The sequence below is a fragment of the Heliconius melpomene genome, chromosome 10, assembly GCF_056956725.1.
Source record: "Heliconius melpomene rosina isolate 202511_hmr_F chromosome 10, ASM5695672v1, whole genome shotgun sequence".
NCBI lineage: Eukaryota > Metazoa > Arthropoda > Insecta > Lepidoptera > Nymphalidae > Heliconius > Heliconius melpomene.
This window is the reverse complement of record NC_140398.1, coordinates 4,332,132-4,346,856: the sequence shown is the minus strand read 5'-3', so window position 1 is coordinate 4,346,856 and position 14,725 is coordinate 4,332,132. Positions and strand designations below refer to the sequence as shown.

The 14,725-nt window shown below is 30.4% G+C and overlaps 1 protein-coding gene across 1 annotated transcript in view; it reads right to left on the bottom strand.

The window, feature by feature from the left end:
• Positions 1 to 14,095, bottom strand: part of LOC146535227 (cell adhesion molecule Dscam2-like) — a 60,965-nt gene extending 46,870 nt beyond the window's left edge. The window contains exons 1-2 of the mRNA XM_085191206.1: positions 13,835 to 14,095; positions 4,860 to 4,923 (exon numbers count right to left, since the gene is read on the bottom strand). Coding sequence (XP_085047332.1) covers positions 4,860 to 4,923; positions 13,835 to 13,880 — 110 coding nt within the window. The 5' untranslated portion in view covers positions 13,881 to 14,095. The remainder of the gene's footprint in view (positions 1 to 4,859; positions 4,924 to 13,834) is intronic.
• Positions 14,096 to 14,725: the final 630 nt, after the last annotated feature.

The window sequence follows — 14,725 nt, the reverse complement described above, 5'->3', positions numbered from 1 at the left end:
GAACCTAGTATTAGGACTCTTCTTATTATTTTTAATATCTATATATATAAAATCGAAAGGTCACTTACTCATCACGAAACCTCAGAAACTACAAGTGCTAGGAATCTTAAATTTTGCATAGGAGTTACTTATAGGACGTAGGTGCTCGCTAAGACGGGAATTTGCAATATTCGACTTCCAAAGGGTTGTTTTTGGGGTCGAAAGTTTGTATGAAACTTCGTTACTACAAATACTAGGTGTCTCAAATTTTGCATGGACGTCACTAGGACGTAGTCATGGAGACAGAAATTAATAATAACATAGTTCACGCGGGTGTAACCGCGAGCGGGCCGCTAGTTCATGATATTTATATCTAAAAAAATATTTAAAATAAAAAACAAATAAATCAGGGTGACATAACGACAAATATTATTTTTGAATAATTGCGTTACTACTGCAGGTTCAAATACCATTCAGGGTTATCATAACCCTTTATTCAAGTTAGAGACTGTCCTCCCCTCAGCTCCGGTTTGACATAGTGTGGCGTTGAGTGCCACTCAAAATGTATAGCTACAAATATGTGTGGAAAGAATAAAACGAAATGATAATATACGGCTACCTTTGTCTATTCTAGAATATAAAAGATACAACAAGATGAAAAGGTGCATGAAGAATTATAATAACAACGTTTGAGGCCTTCGTGGTACAGGGGCACACCCGTACAAGTGTAAACACGACGGTTGAACGAAACTCGGGGGAACGAAATATATGTTGTAATAACCTAATATTTTCATTTCCTCGCTCTGGTAACTAAGCAAAGTGTGGCGTTAAACTCCGCCACTCAACGTGCCATGCTTCAAGAATTCGACGAACAGTGAGATACGGAAGTGGCTTAAGAAAAATGAACAACGTTGAAAAGAAACAATGTTTTTATTTAATTATTATAAAACTCTACAAAAGGTTTCGAATAAATTTAGTTTATGCATATAATATTAGTCATTTAGGGAATATTAAAAGAAGTATATTTTTCTTTGTTCAAAATTCGTGTTAAAATATTGAGATTAGGAATTTAAGTATCTAGTTCATTTAAAAATTAACTTAGTGAAAGTTATGAATAAATTAATTCTAGTGGCAACCCGCAATTTGCGCTCCCTCATTCCCCAAGAAACGTAGACGCCAAATTTCAGCGCTTAACGCCGCGTAGCTCAACCTCTACGAGCGTCTATCAGTCACTTAGTAACAAAATCTTTATATAAATAAATATATACATTTATTTACAAATATAACAGTATTTTTATCTAACACATCAATATAAAGCTTTCGAAGGTGAGACGAGCATAGGAAGTTTCGATAAAACTAAAACCACTACAGAGTGGCTCTTACGTAAAACAAGCTGGCAACTCGAAAACTTTAGACTCCTTTGTTTTAGGCCTACGTAACCCGAAATTCAAATTCGTGGCACAATTTGCAGGAGAATCTAGGTCACACCTAAAAGCGCATATATTCTAATGCCAGGAAGCAGACTGACACAGCGTTATGTGTCTAAATCAATGTGATATACTGCAATTTGGTATACTCGGGAAATGGGTTTTTGACGTTGTTATAATATAAAAAATATTTTAGGAAGCAGAGGCTAGAGACTGATTTGTTTCCCAGATTGGCCTAATATTCGAAAAAAACGTATACAATGTAAATTTAAACGCGACAGGTTGTAGGTTCGATTCCCACTCAAAGATATGAAAAATTTAATATTTCCATTTTCTCCTCTCTGGTGGCAAAGCCACTCAACACACAATGTCTCCAGAATCCAGCGAAAAATGGGTAACGGAGTGTCACTGCTATATGCGGGCAACCAGAAACTCTAGGTCTTTTTTCTTCTCCTTTGCCCACTCCGACCAGTGTAGCAACGTTCTCCAGTTATCTCCATGAGCAAAGTGAGATAGAGAGAGAGTATTCTTTGTCTCAACTATATCACGATAAATGACATAATAAAACTATGAATATAACACTTTATGCCAAACCTAATACACTTAAGCATAGTAAGCTACTATTTACTCCAAAGTGTTTCCTTTGTTCTAGCCCCAATATCCCGAAATCTAGACAGTTTAAACTGAATCTAGGTCATAACAGAAGTACATTTATTCTAATATACGTAGAGTTCGTAGAACGATGTGCTTCTAATGGAAGTAATATATTTTCATTTTACATACCTACCCCATTGTTGGTGGTACATACGAATACTACGAGTATACTGGTTTCTATACAATCGCAATGATTTATAATAATAATTTTTTGGGGCCTCACGAAAAATAAAAAGCTTTTTTAGGTCGTCCTTGCATTAAGAGAAATTGGAATATTTGTCTATAAGGAACGACGCTTTAATGGCGCAATTGTAAGACTGTGAGAAGGTTGTGAGTTCGATCCTAATCTTAGGGATACATGTTCTTAGGCAATAGGTTCCGTTGTAGTACGCGGTGTTAAGTTAGTAAAGTTTATTTAATAGTCAATAATAATTTTCTATTAGTTAATAATAAAATACCAATTTTCATAGTAATATATTTTAAAATGTTTAGCTTTAGTTTTTTAAAATTTCTAAAAAGTTGTGCCTGCTTACTTTTTCTATCAACCTCACTAACATGAAATTACTGTATTTACGATATTGCTAAGATTTAAAAACATAACTTATATTTCAACTCTTAACAACATATTAACAAGGATGTATTAAATGAATAAATAAAATATTAAGATTTTATTGATCATTCAATGCTAAGATCTTTTATTATTAAAATTGACATAATATAAAGGGGAATGAATATCACGAATATTAGGTTAAAATGTTCATAGCACATACCAAAAGGGTTCCCACTAATCAAAAGTCTCTTTGTATCAATAACTTCAATATTTTCTTAACAAACCCAACTCCAACTAGTCGAACTTAAATGAATTACTTGTTTCATCTTATTTTTCTTTCTCCAACGAAGACCGAGATGGAGAAAATAAATTTAAACATTAAAACCTTGCGGTAAAGTTGATTATCGTCGGTTCTAAAGCAATAGACATTAGAATTCAAAGAACACGTTCAACTTCGGACGCATTCCCCCAAGTTTAAACAAACTTCTACTGGCTGTGGGATTTGTAATAGTGATTCAGTTAAATTGTATGAAAATCCCGTGTGTTGGTCCAGTATTTAGGTTAATGGGGGGGATTTAGACGTTTCATACGACACTGTCAATCGCTGCGTTCGTATGTGATTTAGTTACGTATTCACTTTGGAACGGATATTGTATGTACAGATAGGTTTCGTAAGCTCTTTAAGCTGAGTTTGCATTCGATTGATAGGTGGAGTTATTAGTAATTTTGCCAAAATAATATATTATTGAATGGAATGACTAAGAATATTAGTTACAATGACAAAGTGAAATATAACTATATTTTATACGTAAATATTATTTTTTATTTCTCTATGAATTATCCGTAACTCGTAAAAGAAAATCTCGTGTTTCTCTCGCGCAAATTATTATTTATATAGAAAAATATATCATTCCACATTTCCATATCTAGTACGTAAGTTTATCCTAAGCTTTATTTATATATATATACTAATTAAAAATCGCAGCGATTATTATTAAAGTATGAAAAGACCTGAGAGGTCACTCCACAGAAGCTCTCCCTCGTCCTTTAATTTTCATTAATTTCAATCTTAATTGAAAGATGAAATACCGTCGGCCACGCTTTATCATAATTATAATTTTGTTAATTCCTATCACTAATTAGAGCGTGTTTTTATAATTAACTTTGTTAAAATAAAGTCAGTTTTCAATGAGATTTTATGCTTTTGTTTAAATACTAACTAATGTTATTTTATGTTGTACATAAAAATATCTTCACGCTTTTTCACGCAAAACAAATACTTTTTCTCGCAAAAGTAGGCATAGGGAAACTAGTTTTAAGATATTTTGGTATTCCGCCCAATTTTTAAGGCAATGCGCGTTGACTGTTGAGTAGCGCAACCTAACGCCGCTGAAATATTATAAAATAAGCGATGAATGATGAAAATAGATACATTGGTTATTATAAAAGAAAAACAGGATATCGTAACGCAATACAAACACAGGCTGTACTACAGTTTTATACTAGTACTACATTTTTATAACATAAATACGAATAAATTCTACTAACGAATATAAAGAAATAAAATAAAGCAAGATGAATTTCAATAGGATTTAGCCATTGAGATTCATCTAGCATCTAGTTCACACGTGGCTATGTGCTATTAAATAGTTTAAATACTGTTCCTGCACGGTGGAGGAATACAGAATACTCGTATAATATTTTAAAGGAACTTGAAACTATTGTAGGAATTTTTATTAATATTTTTTGATAAAGACAGATGTCATTAGTTATTCTGTTTCTTTGTTGTTTTTGTTATGTACTAAGACCGAGAGAGAGAAAGAGAGTTGCCGTTTTATCTGATCTGCCGTTCGGAGGCTACTCGATTGTGTTTATTATATATACAAATATATTTTTTATAGGCTTTCACTTGACTTTCTATTAAGAAGAATTCTATTGAATAATGTAAAATTGATATTGGTTCATTTTTTTCACGTTTTTAAATATTAACGAAGTTAACCCATATTATCATTAATTTAATTAATTTAATTTATTCTATGTAATAACGCAAAACTCAGACGAAACTACAATAATGGATTTAGTAAGTTAAAATTTGATATGTAGCCTACCTATACTAGTATACATTAGAGATTGTAGGGAGCATTAACAAAATATATCTGGAAATTTCTACGAAAACGGAAAAAATTATATTTTCAATTTTCATATAAAGTCGATTCAGTATTTAATAAAATAAACTAAATAGTACATACCTTAAGTTTATGTAGTGTAAGGATGTATGAAGAATTTCCGTGGCAGTGGTGTCGGCTTGTAAATCTGAAACAAAATGTAAATTTTCAATGATTAGCAAAAGAACTTTAAAAGTGAATAAGAATTACTTTTAAAGGAATATCTTTTCTTGTTACTTAGAAATTTTTTGATTGGAATTTTATTTTTTTTCAAGTTTCAAATGAATATTTATATTGTTTAAAAAAATTTCATATATTTTTTTATGTTTCACGCTATATCCTTAGTTAATTTAACAAAATTTAATAATACACGTAAAACCACGTTCTATGGCGAAACATCGAAGTAAAGTGAAGGACGGAGTGATGTCAATCTCTAATAAATCATTCTCATAATTTACTCCAAATGTGGGAAAGGGTAAGAATAAAAGTAGTGTTGTTTTCGCCACTCTCTATTCCCCACTTCACCCCCTTCTTCTCAGTAATTAAATTAATTACAATTAAAACAAACATCATTATCAAGTAAATAATTTAGAACTCTGAACAAACATTTACGTACGAATATGCCATAATAACATCCCTTGGCGGCTCCATGCTAATATTTGATCTATATTTATACAAGTTTTGCTTACACACTGCTTTATTATTTGTTATCAGATATTCTATACCCTTATACCGTAGAGAATTAAGAAATGTTGGTAGAATTTAATAAATTACTGTATCGGAGCGTATTTCGATGTAATTTTATGTTAAAAAGTATATATACGTATATAAAATGTATCCTAGTAAGAAATGAGGCCTTTTTCCTTAGAAATCGTCGTTTTCGATATAAATGATTTAGTATATGGAATTTTTTGTCAAATATTTCTGTAGATATTTTCTTTTCTTATAATATCAACTTCGTAGCGGTTTATGTAACAGTTAGTTCACTTGTAAATATTATTTAATAATAGACGAAAGCAATTTTTAAATTGATATTTTTAATGTCAAAATCAAATTCATATTAAATATATTCACATTTAGCAGAGTGACGGATTTCAACGTTGCGTGTTGTCAACTGAAGTTAAGAATATAAAAAAGTATATTAAATATTATATATTTTGTATTTAAATGATCTGAGAAAATTGCAGTTCTTAGAACTTACAAGCAATATAAAATAACTAATGCTGTTCAGCTGGAAGTACTGCCTCTGACTTACGACCACAGGTGTAGTCTCAGGGTCTCCTCTACAATGCACTAACGTTCGCCTTTACTGCTCCAGCTCATATAGCAAAATTATGTCAAAGGAAATGACCAAGGTCTTTAATACACTTTAGTTACAAACATGGATGACTATGAAAGAACAATGTTGCCCTAGTATACTTGCTATGGCATATTACAGATAACTAAGAAACAGTATTTTTACCATTTTTAATTATTTTTTTTTGACACTTAGAAAAGAGAAATAGATGGAAGAGAGAAATACCTCTTGGAAACATAAGCATAACATAGCATAAGAATGGCTCAATTTGCATATTTTAACAAGTAAAGGTAAATATAACAAGTTAACAATATAACCATTATCGAGATCGAATCTACTACCACTGAGTTTACAGTCGGACATTGTACCACCGCGCTATATCTTAATATTACGTATATACGAGTACATAATACAACTCTATACATATAATCAATTATTGAAAGAAATCTTAATCAAAACGCATTGTACGTGTCTATTCCTTTTTCATTTCAATTAAATCCTTTTGTAGTGGAATATGTAGGGGATATTTAGTACCTACCCCACAATATGGGGAGGACGGGGAGGTGCATCAAGTGTGCAGCCTCAGGCCATACGCAAGATGCGGTTTTATGGCATATGAAGTAGAAGGGTAAACGTGGGTTGAGATTGTATGAAAATATCAATAATTCTTTTCCCTATAATTCCTTTTCATCCCTTTCTTTTATGGCATTGTAGAAAAAAAATGGTGATTTTTCTTATAATAGATACAAAGCAGAAAAGGGAATTAATTTTAAAATACTCCATTCTTTACGCACCACTCATTTACGAAATATTAAAGAAAAACACACACTACAAAAACTAGTATTATATATATTTCATACACTTCTTATAATATTTAGTTTCAATTTAATTATAATAAATAATTCCATATCATACCATTCGTCCTTCGTATTTTCATTTCTCTATAAACATACATATACAGTATACACAAAAGCTCCCCAAAGTATATTTGTCATATTAAAACAAACTTCTTAAGAAAGTGAACACGTCAAGAGACCGGCGTCAATGGCACGTCATTAAAACTTCGACAATTACACACAGACGTCCCTTCTGTAACAAAGGTCTTATATATAAACTTATTTATATATATGTAAATGGGAATTTATGAAAATTGGTGTTTTGATTATTTTAAGACGTTACGGCGTAGTGGATTTTTAGGTTGATTGTAACAAATTCGAATTCGTTTGCAGCAAATATCTTTGACGAGTTGATTGTGATATCAGGATCTTTTTTACCATGTTTTACTATGTTGTAGCTTGGACCTTCCTTTGTGTGAATAATATAAGACTTAAAATTCCGTTTTTTGCATAGTAGGACATGCATAGGATAGTTAGGACAGGTCAGGTTGACAACAAGTCAACGCCGCCGTCTTGTTACCAGAGCAAAGAAATGAAAATATATAATAATAGTTTTTGTGAGTCAATGAACAACGAAAAAGTATTAAACTCGTATTTATAATTATTATTATTTATTAAAATTGTCATTATCTTCGCTCTGTTAACTAAGGTCAAAACGGGACCTTAAGTTCCGCTACTCAACACGCAATTCTTCGAAAATTCGGCGGAAAAGAGGTAGTGTCTTAACATTAGGTTCCCTCTGCCTATCCTGCTTTATGCGGGATACAACGTGAAGTTGAAAAAAATTAAAGAAAAGAAAATTAATAATATATTACATTTTAAAAACTGTATGAAACTCTATTTAAAACGTAGTGTCTAAGGACCAAGAAGTCGTTAAAACTTCGACTATTACGTTAAGTTTTACTCATCTCAGTTTTCTTATGTACATAGCTGAAAGGATTTTTCTTTTGTTCGACTAAGGAAAGCTTGAGTTTATTGGAACTATATAACTTTCGGTTTCAAAAGTTAAATATATTTATAAATTGAAAATTTTTATTTTCTTTGTATAGAATAGACTATTAAAAAAACCTCTTCAATTCAAGTCAAGATATTTTAAAAAAATATGTAAAATAATTTTAAGTAAAGTTTTAAATAAAATACTTTTATTTTCAATAATGTTAAGCTTAAGCGAAAAATATTGAAGCAAATATTTAAAACAATAATTATATCTTCCAATATATCGCATCGTATAATAACTTTAAAGGACAGAAATTATATTTTAAATTCGACGCAAATAAACTTTCGTTTGCTCTACTGGCTGCACTCGTTAATGCGAAACGAAAATCAAAAATTAAATATTCGAATCTTTTATATTTATGAATTGTATGAAAAAATGATATTATTATATATTTTTTTACTTTAGATATATTCTGTTAGCTTCACGCTGTAGCCCGCAGATATCCCGCTTTAACTCTAGCAGTAGACTAGTGTTAAGACATTGCATCTTATTTTTTGCCGTCTTAGCAAAACATTAAAATAGTTCATTTCTCGAAATGGAAATCGAACTCACAACCATCGCGTTTACATTCAGATGGAGTGCCGCTGCACTAGGTCGACTTTAATATGATTTATACATCGGTAAAAACCTTATGAACTTTAACAAAAAATAAAGAAATAATAAAATTTTGTTTTTCTTTATGCAAAGAGTTTTTGTTTATAAAGCTACACTTTATGGGACAACCTGAGTAAAAAAGTACTGAAAACTTTATCTAGTTTTTCTTTTACTTTGTAATATACATAAAATTTCAGAACTAAGAGTATATACTCTTTATGCATAGGTACTTGTAACACAAGGAACACCCTGACAAATTTATTGGTTTTTTTTTAACGTCACATTGTACTCCGCACATAGCGAGATAGGCAAAGGGAACGTAGGAACCTAGTGTTGGGACATCCCATTTCCCTTCTGTTCCCAACATTGCGTCGAAATTTTTAAGCATTGCGTGTTGAGTGGCGAAACTCAACGCTGCGTTTTACCTCGAGCAAGACCGAGGAAATGAAAAAAATAATATTTAATTTTTTCTAGTGGGAATCAAATTTACGCGGTTACAGTCATTGCACGCTTATGCCCACACCACAACTGGCCTGGTTTAATGCTAATGGCAATTCGTTAGTAAATAAATATTGAACTTTACGCATTTCTATTATTTATTGTTGTTCTATTTTTTCTGACCATTTCAAGGATATCAGCAAACAGAACTCAACGCCGTACTTTGTCCTGACCAGACTGAAAAGAAATCTTATTACAAAATAAAAAAAATATTCACCCAAGTTGAAATCCAAACCAAAACTATGATTTCTACTGCTATATAAATATTAAAATAGTTTGTATATCTATATTTACATCTATTCCGGGGTTGGACCAGTGATATATTAGAGGAAAGTGGCCCTTTCCATAAATAAAGGTACTTAATTTATGAGGGACATAATCTACCTATGTTTTTGTAGTACATTCCTTAAGATTAAATAGAAAGTATATTTTATTTATTATATGAAATTTCATTTATGCAATTTATTGAATAAATAAAACATGGTTTATAATATTTTTTTAGGCTTCTTTATAGGAAACAGAAAAATTACTTGATTTCTATTCAGGAGAGATTAATCCTATATCTTATAAAACAAAGTCGCTTTTCGTGTCTGTCTGAACTTTCTAACTCTTCTTCTTCTAAACCACCCAACGGATTTTTATGTGGTTTTCACCATTAGATCGAGTATTTCTCAGGGAAGGTTTATATATAGTTTATTATTTGTACATTCTTATGTAAATTAACATAAATACGATAAATGTGTCTAAAGTCCTACTCATTGAGACACTTTCGCGCATGCGCTGCTTTAATGGTAAGTACTACATGAAAATAATGTACTGGAGTATTGTTCCTCTTAATAAGATCTACAAAAAAGTCCGCGAGAGCATATTTTTATCTTTTAAGGATAACGTGTAGTGATCATATTTCTGTCTAAAAATAGTAATTTCAATATATTTTTTATTGTGAGGGATATTTTTCCATAATGGTATTAATCCTTATCCTTTAAAATACTTTATTAATTTTCTACGTTAAACGAAGATAAAATTTGCTTTTTACACTATTTCGAAATTGCGAATATTTTTAGAGAAAAACGCATTTAATTGTTGACACATCACGCCGTTGACTCATCAGCTGTGCCGACTTAAGTTTTACTTATCCCTTACTCTCAGCATATAAATAAGTATATTAGTTACGTTGGCCATTTAATGTAGATCAAAACTGTCTTTTACTGTTTTTTCATTTTAATAAGTACTTTAGAAGTTGTTACAATATCAAAACATCCTTGCTGCGAAACGCGCCCCGCGACGTTTTGCTTATACAAGCGCGTCATGAGCAGTCATCGGTGGTTCCGTGGTAGAATGCTCGCCTGCCACGCGGGCGGCCCGGTTCGATTCCCGGCCCATGCATTCTATTTAATTTTCCTCACAGGCAGCCACGTTGTGCTTGCTTTTCATCAGGGACAGAATACCCTCTTCAGCAATAACCACAAGCTCGAAAAAAAAAACCCGCCCGCTATAGAGGCATAGCAACGAAGATTTAGATGCGTTTGCACGTATTGGATAATTGGAGTTGAATGTATTATTTCAGCGCGATATATTTGGTTTCATATTTTTTGTAGTAGTTATTAGTAGGAAGGCTTTTGTTTATAATTTCTTCCGTTTAAAAATAGTCATTTAACTATCTAAAAATGGTCATTTAAATATATTTTAATAAGTACTTGAAAAGATTAGTAGATTAGCAGATTTAAAATTACGATACCTACTAAAAAATCCTTGCCGAGTAAAACAATTGGAAAATCCTTATTGGAACTACGAAAATGCGAGTTGCATTAGAGTTTAATTAATTTTCACATTATCTTAAGTGCTTTGCAAACATACATTATATGAATAATCCAGTAGTAAAAGCGGGCGAAGCCGCAAGGGGGTCGCTAGTATTTATATATATTAACTTCTCTAATGTAATTAGGCGACACACAAGCGAAATTGAAATGAAAAAAAAAACAGGAAAGCTATAAAAACTAAGTTAAAAAAAAACCTACGAAATATTCAGATATTTTTCCATATATTTTTGTACGAAAACAAATCTTCAAACAACATAGACATTAACATCGTCGTTTTAAATATCCAGTATACTTTAGAAAGATAAAGCGTTTCTTGCGAAAATCCTCGGTATATTCTTAAGAGCATTTTAGGGCGAGACGGCTTACCTTAAGTTTTTAGCTTATCTAGGTTACATCTCGGCAATCCCATTGAGGGGGATCTCAAAGGCATGGGGGAACTTTGTATGTATTTTATATTCGAAACTAAAGTACTTCAAGGTAAAGTTTTACTAGGAGCTTTTTTAAGCTTATTTTTCTTATTTTTTAAGAATTTTATAATGAATATTGCTTGAGACCAGTCGTGGCGCAGAAGCACATAGTGTAACTGTAAAACCAACTGGTTGTGGGTTCGATCCATATCGAGGAGATGAAATATTTATTTTAATTTATATTTTCATTTCTTCGCTCTGGCGACGAGGCAAAGCGCGGCATTGAGTTCTGAGAATTCGGCTCAGAAGAAAAAATCAGTCATGAATCGTATTTATGCGGTTGTTACGTATCCGTAGCTGGCTTAGAATTTTTTTTACTTCTAATTTACCTCCTAATAAAACAAGCTATAACATTAGTTTTCTTTACTCATTAATAAAAAAATATTTTAAAGTGTTATTCTACCTTAAATATAGAAACGTATTTTTAAAAAACGTATAAAAATTTGAACGCCGAAAATTTGAACCGCTTTGACCACTAAGCCATACGGTCGTATTAGGACATTAAAAGAACTCATCTCTAAGAATTCATCCTTAATTTATCAGAAAATGCAAAACAGTGTGACTTATCACTAATGAAAACGTAAAAGCAATAAAAACTGCACTCAACCGCGTAGAAGTAGGTACTCAGAAAATTAATAGCTGACCTCCTTACTTCCCTCATTCGATCCTAAAAGTAAGGATTACATTCCAAATAAATTAGACTCATTTATTTGTAAAAGGGCTCGCTAACAATATATCAGAGGCTACTAGAGTTATATATTTATTTCATTACAAATGACCTGTTGGTTTAGTGGTAAATGATTTTCCTGAGACAGGGCCATGGATAGTGAGTTTCATTCTCAGTTAAAACAAATATTTGATCGATGAATATTTATTAAATTTGTAATTGTCAATTTATTGGCATTTTCTTATGTATAGATGCTAGATATTTAATACAGAAAAAAAAAATAAAAAGGAATTACATAACTAATTGAATAAAAATCTCTAAATTCTGTAATTTCCTAAAAGTCACGACTTTTAACATGACCTCGATGATCTCCAGCATCCTATTTCAGGAGTAATAGCTGGCTGTCTGTCACACATGAGGACGTTACAGCACAAGATTTATCGTTACCAAGACTAAAAATATGATTTGCTTTGATTCCTATGTACTTATTAGATATATTAATATTCTGCGTACCAAAAGTATTTATGTTTTTCATTATTTATTTTAGGCAGTAGTATTATACTAGTAGGCAGAGGGAACCTGGGAACCTAGTATTAAAACACTGTTCCCATTAAAACACTTCAGTTGCGTACTTTCTGCCGAATTCTGGAAGCATTGCGTGTTGAGTGGCGTAATTCAACGTCGCGTTTTGCCTCGATACGAGAGCGAGGGAAACATAGTGCCTTAACACTAGTTTAAAGATGAAATAAATGAATCAATTTTATAATATTAACATGTTATAATTAAACATGCGTAATCATTGCTTAAAACAATATTTACTCTATCCGGAGAACCTCAATTACACGTATATTATTTGTTTTCCTTTAACGCTTGTATTGGTAAATTTAAATAATTATTATATACATATATTTAAACATCTAAATATTTTTTTGATTATATATCCATTATATTTTGAATATTCTCTAAAAGAAGTTAATAATACTTATAAGTATAGTTTTATATAATTATAGATTTTTTTTTCTAGTTTTAACTAAATTACCTATTGATTGAAAAATATCATAGTATTCTTTTTTTGTAGTCTGAAAATTAATAAAATTTAATATTATTTTAATTTAATATAGGTATTTTTTTACAAACTGGTATTTTTTTATATTTTCATAATAGTTAAATGCTTTGCTGATTGACATCTCTGAATTATTTAATACGTATAAAAAAACATCATTAGATTTATCTATTTCATTCTTAATATTCACAAATTATAATGTCGTTAAATTAAAATTTCAAAAGTTGATTTCAAAATGTTTACTTAAATTTAAGTTATGTATAGTATAGTAAATAAAAGCTTATGCCAAGTGTTATAAATAAAATATTAAACTTACAGTTTCTTAAAATTTCTAAACTGTATGTTAATCTATTAACAATCACATTTTTTGTTTACATTTTGAAATATATAAGTTTTATATTTCTATTTCTTTGTATCTAATGTCTAGTGTCTAAATTTGCTTTGCCGCCAAAAATTTGATTAGCTGTAGACTACAGATTAAATATTTATAAATAAGATAATACGAAATTATGAATATTATATAAGGACAGTAAATAATTCAGCCAATATTTAAAATTCCATATTTTTATTGATAAATTTTTACAATTCATTTTAATTTCAAAATTTATAAAAATATCATAGTATTCTAATAAATATTTTTTACTTTAAATATAATCTGTAAGTTGCGAAACAATTTTACGAGTAGGTAGAAATGAGTAAAAAAATTAAAACCATTTTACAATATTTTGGCAGTACATAATAAAATAAATAATATACTCACAGAATAAAAATGGCGCGAACAGCAAAACCATCCAAAATTTATCCATGTTTAAAAATAACACAAACAGTTCTTACACGATTATTTATATTGAAGTATGTCACGGTGCGTTCCTTTGAAATTCATATTGCATTTTCATTTAAAATCGAATGATTTTAGGATGATTTCATCTATGACGAAATTATTTTCGCGATTTTCCCGCTCTTTTGCTCAGAGCAAGCGTGCATCTCACAACGCGGCTTAACTCTAACTGACTTTACCGGCCACGTTTAGGAACTTCTCCATAGATAATGTTATATGTTTTTTTTTAAATATCTTTGTTCTATACTATTAAGTTAAACTTTTTACTATTATTTTAATGTTATACAGTCAAGTTTATTAATTAAGTGATTAATATAGCACAATGCGAAAAGACCTTTTGTACGGCGAAGGTTAAATATGTGATAATTATTAATTGTTATTCTGTACTTTTGTATGTTATACAATGCTTATGCAGTTCAGAAATACCTATTAGAACTCAAAAGTAAGTAGCTTTTTGCCACTATTTATTTTTTATTATTTTATCATATATTACAATAAAGTTATATAAATTGTAATTACTATATTAGAAATAAATACTTACCGAAATAAAAAAAAACATTATCCATGAAAATCACGTAGTTATAGCATATAAAAAGAGAAGTTCCAAGAACGTACAATTTTCACGTAAAAACTACTGCACGGATTTGGATGGAAATTGGCACAATTATTCTTCAATAGAACGGTTACTTTATGCGAATACAATTCTTTTTCGTGAACTATAGAACAGATTTAGAAGATTTTTATTTAGCGATCGAGATAATGTGAGAGTAATGATTGATGATGTTCGATTCCCACTCAAGATAATGAATCTAA